Source organism: Poecilia reticulata, linkage group LG9 (genome assembly GCF_000633615.1).
Source record: "Poecilia reticulata strain Guanapo linkage group LG9, Guppy_female_1.0+MT, whole genome shotgun sequence".
Lineage (NCBI taxonomy): Eukaryota > Metazoa > Chordata > Actinopteri > Cyprinodontiformes > Poeciliidae > Poecilia > Poecilia reticulata.
Window position 1 is genome coordinate 34,001,587 of NC_024339.1, and position 8,187 is coordinate 34,009,773.

General features: G+C 40.7%; 2 protein-coding genes across 3 annotated transcripts in view; both read right to left on the bottom strand.

Annotated features, from left to right (window-relative positions):
* Positions 1–4,158, bottom strand: part of hira (histone cell cycle regulator a) — a 14,954-nt gene extending 10,796 nt beyond the window's left edge. The window contains exons 1-7 of the mRNA XM_008419510.2: positions 3,804–4,158; positions 1,959–2,021; positions 1,673–1,783; positions 962–1,052; positions 793–887; positions 628–723; positions 166–326 (exon numbers count right to left, since the gene is read on the bottom strand). Of these exons, the coding sequence (XP_008417732.1) occupies positions 166–326; positions 628–723; positions 793–887; positions 962–1,052; positions 1,673–1,783; positions 1,959–2,021; positions 3,804–3,840 (654 nt within the window). The 5' untranslated portion in view covers positions 3,841–4,158. The remainder of the gene's footprint in view (positions 1–165; positions 327–627; positions 724–792; positions 888–961; positions 1,053–1,672; positions 1,784–1,958; positions 2,022–3,803) is intronic.
* A 2,202-nt stretch (positions 4,159–6,360) lies between these two features.
* slc2a8 (solute carrier family 2 member 8) overlaps positions 6,361–8,187 on the bottom strand; it is a 13,804-nt gene continuing 11,977 nt past the window's right edge. Inside the window, exons 8-10 of one of the 2 annotated variants that reach the window (XM_017306928.1) lie at positions 7,948–8,082; positions 7,736–7,881; positions 6,361–7,042 (exon numbers count right to left, since the gene is read on the bottom strand). In XM_017306928.1, the coding sequence (XP_017162417.1) occupies positions 6,896–7,042; positions 7,736–7,881; positions 7,948–8,082 (428 nt within the window). In that variant the 3' untranslated portion in view covers positions 6,361–6,895. The remainder of the gene's footprint in view (positions 7,043–7,735; positions 7,882–7,947; positions 8,083–8,187) is intronic. The other variant, XM_008419511.2, reaches the window with a different exon arrangement.

Sequence of the window (8,187 nt, forward strand, 5' to 3'; positions counted from 1 at the left end):
ACAGCAGCTCCAGCAGCTGCAACTACAGCAGCAGCAGCAACTGCAACTACAGCAGCAGCAGCAGCTGCAACTACAGCAGCTCCAGCAGCTGCAACTACAGCAGCTCCAGCAGCTGCAACTACAGCAGCTCCAGCAGCTGCAACTACAGCAGCAGCAGCTCTTCACCTCGTTGAAGGGTTTGGTGATGTTCGCCTCCATCTGCCAGTCCACCGTCCTCCACACCTTCAGGCTGTGGTCGTCGGCCTGCGAGGCGATGTACTTCCCCACCGGGTCCCAGGTCAAGCCTTTCACCAGCCCTGTGTGGCCGCGCAGGCAGGTCACCATCTCTGAGGAAGCAGTGGACATTTATATTACAGACCATTATTTGACCCCATCAGTCAAAAATGGTGGAAAACAAAAAGTCCAGCGCGACCTCTGGGTCAGAAACCGTGACCTTTTACAGACCAGGCTGCCTTGGAACTGGAAACCAGTTCATGCACTGCTGAATTTGACCAACTAGAACAATCAAAGGGATCGGATTCACATTCGTTCACAGAACCATGGAGTTGTTCTGCGATTCACTTGGATTCCTCCTGATTTTACGGTTCTTCCTGCAGTCAGAGTTTTCAGATTTGAGTTTTCTCCCACCTGGGAACTTGCGAGCGTTCCAGATGACGATGGTGTTGTCGACGCTGCAGGAAGCCAGCCACACGTCGTGAGGCGACCACGCCACGTCCATCACATCTGCAAACACAGCAGATCACTGAGCACCAGCAGCAGACGGATCCAACATGGCGGCCGGCGGCGGCGTACCTCCGGTGTGGTTCCTCAGGATGGTCACACACCTCCACTGCTCCACGTTGGCCAGCTTGCTGCTGGAGCCGAACACCGTGCTCGGCCCGATCAGCCTGCGGAGACAAACATGGAGTCTCAGACAGAGCGGACCGTTTCTGAGAAACACGGCGGCGGTTTGTGGACGTACGCCGCTCTCTTCCACACCATCACCAGCTTGTCGTCTCCTCCTGAAGCCAGGTACAGCCCGTTGTTGGACCAGCGCACGCAGTTCACACAGGCTGCAGAGGAAACACACACACACACACCGATTCACTCCAGGTTTAAAATTCTCTAATAACAGAATAAAATCACCAGATTTGTCACTAGTTGCCTTTTCCGACTAAAAGTTGCCAAAGAGCCTGGAATGTTGCTGAATATAGCAACAAAGTTGCTAAGCTAGCAACATTGGTCTCCACATTTGGCCACGCCCCTCGGTGGCTCTTGGCTCCGCCCACTTTGGATTGTTTAACGTTTGTCAGAGGCCGGGACGTTAGTTACACTTTAAATAACAAACTGAAAGTTTTAATATTTAGACGTCCATTTAGTTTGATGCCTGAAACCTGAATTCAAACTGGATCAGTGAACTAATCAATATCTTGACCAATATCTTCATGCTCCAGTTTGATCAGAGCATTTCTGATAAACACAGAGATGATGCACCATGGATTATTTCCATTCAGTCCTGGAAACGACCTGCAGCACATTTCAGTTCTGAGTTTTACATAAACTGTTTTATGTGGTTATTTTTATGCTTCTGATTTAAGTTTTCATTGAAGGACATCAGAACCGTTAAAGTTCGGTATAAACAAATCTAAAATGCATCTAAGACTACAAACAGAGCTGAGGCTCGGTTGTTTACCTAAGTGATTGTCCATCTGACAGAGCATTTTGGGAATATTCTCATTCTTCTCGTCTTCCTCCCTGAGGACAGGCGCCATGTTCCAGATCATCACCTTCCCAGAATCCTCCCCTGCAAAAACAAACGTTGAAATCAGTGATTTCCTTCAGGAGTTTCCAGTTTCACTCTGGAAACGCATCATTCAACAATATTTACTTTGAATTTTTTCATTTGAGCCGATTAAAATGACTGCAGTTATCAGAAAGGACATTTCCACGTCAGAATGGAGCGCAGGACGACGCCTCACCTTGTCCACCTGTTGCAAATTTCGTCCCATCCGGATGAATATCGACTGAAAAGATGGGTTTGCCTGAAAAACACAAACGCCAACATGTTAATATTTCACTCAAATCATCTTTAATTCACAGTTAAAACCTGAAGCACAAACTCAGGCAGCACCAGAAGAGCATCCCAGAGGTTCGTCCTAATGGAAATTTCCCAGTTATTGCGTGATTTTCCACAGAACGGCGACGAGCTGAAACCGGCTCCTCCTCTGCTGTGCAGTCTAGGACTTTCTGGGAAAGAAATCTGCTCCTGGTGAACCTTCTGGGTCGACTCCGTCTCTGAATCGTGAGTCTTTAACTCAGCACTTTAGTTTGTTGTAATGCACATTTACTCAGCTGTAACCTGAAGAACCCCGTCAGCGTTTAGTTTTCTCTAATAATGCTAACAGAAATGGATAAAAATGGAGTAGAAATGAGTGGTTTTATCCATTCAGCTGCTGGTAATTTTCCAGGATGTTTAAGCTGGAGCTGCAGGACAGTAATGACCCCTGGAATGTGCCGAGTGTTAAAAGTATTTAAATGACAGAACAGGTGGAACAGAGGAGCAGAGTAAATACAGGTTAGATGTAGAAACATGATGTTCCTGCATCTGGTCGTCACATTATTCTGTCTGCAATTATCCTGCATAAATTTGAAAGTTTTACATTCCATCAGAATTTTCAGGTGTTTTCAAACCAAAATGGACGTTTGAGTTCATGTCCAGCTGCTGAACATCTGGACCAGCACACAGGATGACGATGGAGTCAGATTCAACCCTCAACACCTCGGCGTTTCTGACGACACGATAGCAGAAATACTACATTTACATAACTAAAGCAAACCCTAAAGTTTTACTCAGAGAAATCACACTGGAAAGTGATAGAGCTAAAAGTTACGACACATCAAGAACGTAAATGGTTATGAGATTCTCGTGGCTTGACAATTTGTGAAAATGATTTCGAACAGCAAAAAAACAACAACAGTGCAGCAAAGAAGAACTTTTTCTGCATTTATAACCCTGAGATGTTGGGAAGAAACATAACTCAAATTCAAACTACTGTGTGACCAACTGCACAATCATAACAACTTTAAATACACTAATGAGAGGAACAGTGTTTATATTTATCATCCTTACTTAGTTTAATATCTTACTGACAGCAAAAACACAACAGGACATGAAGTCAGACATTAAGAGGGAAAAAACTGTAGCACAACAGTTCAACTGTTTGGAGCGTCAACAGTTATGTGGAAAAATCAAGTTTCTGCATCTTTTAAGCTGATGTAAATATCAGTTATGAGCTGCAGAGACTGAGGATGTGATCTGGGATCGTGTGGCTGGAAACAGCCCTGCCTAGGTGTTCAGTTTAACCCGGTACCTGCAGCCGCAGCCCGGCGTTCAGGCCGTTCCCTCAGCGGTTAACTTTCCAAAGTAACAGCAGCTGGACGCTTCCTCCAGCTCACCCTGGAAACTGTCAGCAGTTTGAGAAAATGTCACTCCAAGCGGGAAAGATATTTAACAAAATGTCCAGTTTGACATATTAGCTGTGGATGTAGATAATTATTTTTGGGTCGTTTGGCGTCGGGGCTAATCGGGGGGCTAACCAGCTAGCTGTGTTAGCTAATTTAAATCTATTCAACTGAGACAATATGAGTCCTGAAATAAAAACTATGGGATGTTTTTATCCCATATTCGGGAATATTTGAGAACAGGAAAGTGAGTTAATGAAAAACAAGTTAGGACCACCAGCATACCTCCTCAACTAGTTCCCCCCCCCCTCCGACAACAAAAGCACAACTTGGTCCAACAGATTCCTGCACAAGCAGCTTACCGTTGTGGCTCACCCAGCTCGGCTTCAGCAGCTTCATCTTCACCGGGACTTTTTGATTTCTCTGTTATCGGTATAAAAAATGGGGGAAAAGCCCCCCGATCGGTGAGTTCAGGCGGTGAACTAAAGCCAACCGCCCTGCCTTTGTTTCAAACTCCGTCCGTCACTCCGCTGTTTCTGCGGTTGAACTCCATCTCTGTCCGCGGCGCGGCAAGCAGCATCCCCGGCTATCAGAGCCGAGCAGCGGGCAGGCTGACAGCCAGCAGCGCGCCGGAACATAAACCGGGTGACACCAGCAGGCGCTTCGGGACCGTTTCCGTTACATTTAACCGCGCACAGGAAGGAGCTCGTGCACCTACAATGCTTCTCGATTAAAATTAAAACAAAATTTAAAAAATAATAATCGTCATCATGCTTTTATTAGCTATGTTTTTAGAATGTTTCTTCTTTTTTTTTTTTAAATATAAAAAGTAAGACAAAGCGGTCGTCAGGGTGATGAAGGTGAGGCTTTTATTTTGAAATATTAAAATAAGAGCAAGTGCGCAAGCGCGGAATGCAGCTTTTAATACAAATTAATTGTTAAACATTGGAATAGATGTTCTCATAGAATATACACGTATATTAAACACACTTTCTGTTTATTGTACTTTATTTGTTATACAATAAAATAATTGTTTTTATTTAGCTTTAATGTATTTGATTGTAAGAAGTACTTTTTATGCACTGCAGTCAAGTTGTATTTTTTTTATCTCATAAATATATGAGGTACAAAATATCCAAATAAAAGTAGCAAACTTTTACCTATTTAATTACTTGTTAAGCTAATTGTTAAGGATCCCACAGAAGCAATGGAATGAAATTAACATGTTATCTATTTTTGCCATTATGCTTGATTTTATTAAATACTTGTCTTACTTTAAAATCACACGATGATAAACATGTGATTATCATTAATTTAATTTTTTTAATTTCCAGGTAAACGGTACAAAATCAAATTAAAAATATAAATTTGAAGTGTTTGCTCATCAAAGTGAAGAAGTCCTGTTTAGACTCCTTCAAAAACTTTTTAATAATTTGTCAGAATCTGGATCTAATTGGAAACTTTCTGCTTTGATTGATGGGAAAATTACTGTTGTGAGGAAACCCAGTGTTACGGCAACTGAATGAGATTTTTATTTTGAAAAGTTGAACTCAATTCTTCTTCAATTATTACTAATTGCGTGTGTTTTTGTCTCACTGGGTTTGATTTTATGTTTATCTTTAAAGTCACAAATTACATTTTTGATGAGAAAATTAACAATTTCTGCAACACAAACTACAAAAAAAGAATCACAAGTTTTATTTTTTCAAAGATTCAACCAGGATCATTGTGACTTTACAAAACAGACCATTTTTTTGTACCAAAGAATAAGATGAATCAGCAAAAAATACAAACTGTGAAGAAACAAAGGAAAATTGTTCCCAGGTCAAATCAGCACAAGGCATCCATTTTAAAAACATTTAATCTACACAACCATAAGAATAAAAAACCGGTACAAACATGAAGTTGTTACAGATAACAGATGTCAGCTTTTTGAGTAAAAATGCAGTTAGTGTAAACATGAACTCCATGAAGCATTATTCACCTCCTTCTACCTTTATAACGTTATTTCCTCTGCAAAATATTACAGCAACAAGACGCCATTCTTGACATCAAGCCAAGCGAAAACAGGAAGTGGTGTCAGAAAGTCCCGTTCCGCTTCACTTTCTGAAGGATCATCAAAGATGACTCCAGATTTTTTTAAAAAATTTAAAAATTCAGCAGATATTTCAAAGGAAGAGCAAAACACACAAGCTTGATAATGGATTCATATAGGAATAAAGAAACCGCAGCGAACCAGAGGATCAGAAAATGCTGCGTCTGGTTGCTACGGCGATTCAGCATTTTTGTCAGACAGATAGAAACCAAACCTCAAGCGTGCAAAAGTTTTAAGTCTTATTACGGATCCAACTGCAGCAGAACCTTGTGGAAATTAAAATCGAAAGTTATTGTGTCTGCTGTGATTTATGTGTTAAATCTGTTAAAAACGTCCCTTCAGCTGCAGCTGTGGAGAATAATTCATACTGTTGGTGAATTTGAGCATTTGTGCACTTTGACGCACAAATTTTACATAAAATAAAACTACAACCATGAAATTAGCTTAACTAAAATAGTTTCTGAATATTTAAAAGGCTCAAAATCGATCATGACACAAACCTGAACATTTTGTGGTGAAATCAAATTTAAAAACTCCCAAACGTTCACTGTGAATATTTAAAAACTACGTATGACATCCAAATACCAACGCAGTCGGGTAAAACCCAGCACTCCGTTAAACTTTACATAGTGTTTCTAGTGTAAACTGAGGAACATGTGGAGGATTTTTAAGTTTTTTGTTCTGATTACGGCTCGTGTTTTTCCTAACACTGAGCTTAAATCAGCAAACTGAAAATCATAACAAAAGTGTAGCAAAAAGCAGCATAAAAACTCAGAAAGGGGAAAAGTTTTAGTTCATGTAAATGTTTTGTTGGAAGCGTTAAATAAAGATTTTATCAACTTAACAGCAAAAATCAGCTTTTTTCATCTATTATCAGATTATACCCTTTTTTTTTAAATATATATAAGTGGTAGAATATTAAAACCCCTGTGTGGAAACGCACACAGACAGAAACTTCACACGCATCTTTTTGCCGTAGTGAAGCTTTTGCGCTCTGTGGCCTGCAGGGGGCAGCGAAGAGCAACAGGCGCCTCACAGCTTTCTGACGTCAGATTACGGTTATTTTTCAGGAGCCAACATGTCTAACTCATCATCATCATCATCATCATCATCATCATCATCATCATCATCATCATCATCATCATCATCTCTGTTGGCCAGTTTCGTTGCACCTCACTAATAAAATACAGTTCAGTTTTCACAAAACAGACAAGAATCACTTAAAATATTCACCTGTTTTCTGCCGTAAAGGCAAATATGGAACTTTTTTTGAGTTAGCTTCATGTTCTTGGAGGATATTTTCTGAATGCCCACTTTTAACAGTCTGTTCAGGCTGCTGAGGTCCGACGAGGGAGGAGTTCACGGACCTGACGTCCCTCTGAAAATGGCTTCGATCTGCTCCAGCGTCTTGCCTTTGGTTTCCGGGACGAAGACGACGGTGAAGATGATGTTGAGGCCACACATGCAGGCGAAGAGCCAGAACGTCCCGGCGCTGGTTAAGAGGTTCTGGGAGGAGAAGCAGAAACGGATTAGAAACAAAGAGGCTGTGAATGAACTGCAGGCTAATCAGTTCGCTCACATCAACACCTCTGGGATGTTATTAAAATATTTAAACATAAATAAACAAATATATATATATATATACATATATATATATATAAAGCATAACAAGTAAATAAAGAGTAAAGAAATAAAAAATAATTTAAAAAATAGCATTAAAATTAGATTAAAGAGACTAAAAATAATTAAAAACACTAAATAAATAAAAGTAAATACATCAAGTGCATAAAAATAAATGAATAAAAGATAAAGACAATAACAATTTAAAAATATTAAATGCATAAAAATAAAAACGACAGACAAATATATTTTAAAAATAAAATATTAAATATTAAAAGAATGAAAATAAATTAAATGAAAACAAAACTAAATAAATAAAGACAAATAAAAATAATTGAAAGCATAATAAATAAACACAAATAATAAAAAACATTAAAATCTTGAAAAAATAAGCAGACAGTAAAAAAATGCGTTAAAAGTACATAAAATAAAACAATAAACATTTAAAAAATGCAAATACTAGAAAATATAATTAAAAAATGTGTAGAAAATGAGAGAATCTGATCTGAATCTACCAAACTAAGTTAACTAACTGTATTCCTAACATGCAGGAAGCCTTGATTCCCCTGGTTGACCCACCATCATGTCCTGGAAGGTTTTGGTGATGACGAAGGCCATGCCCCAGTTACTGAGCACCACGGCGGCTCCAGCAAACCCCCTCACTCTGACGGGAATGACCTCCGACATGATCAGCCACGGGATGGGACCCCAGCCGACGGCAAAGCCTGAAAACGACACGCGTTACCAACGTCCTCCTTCAAACCCTCCTGCTGACGTGAACCTGAACTCACCTGCGATGAAGACGGCCATGCTGGCCAGAGCCAGCCAGGTGAGGTCAGCGTGGGGCGCCGGCGCTCCGCCGGGAACTTTGAGCGTCAAGTAGAAGTAGACGCCAAACGCCGTGGTGCTGATCATCATGGCCGCGCCTGGGGGTTCAGCCAGAACAAATCAACGTTAGCGCGTGCAACTAGTGTGTGTGTGTGTGTGTGTGGGTGTGTGTGGCTGTGTGTGTGTGTGCGTGGGTGTGCGTG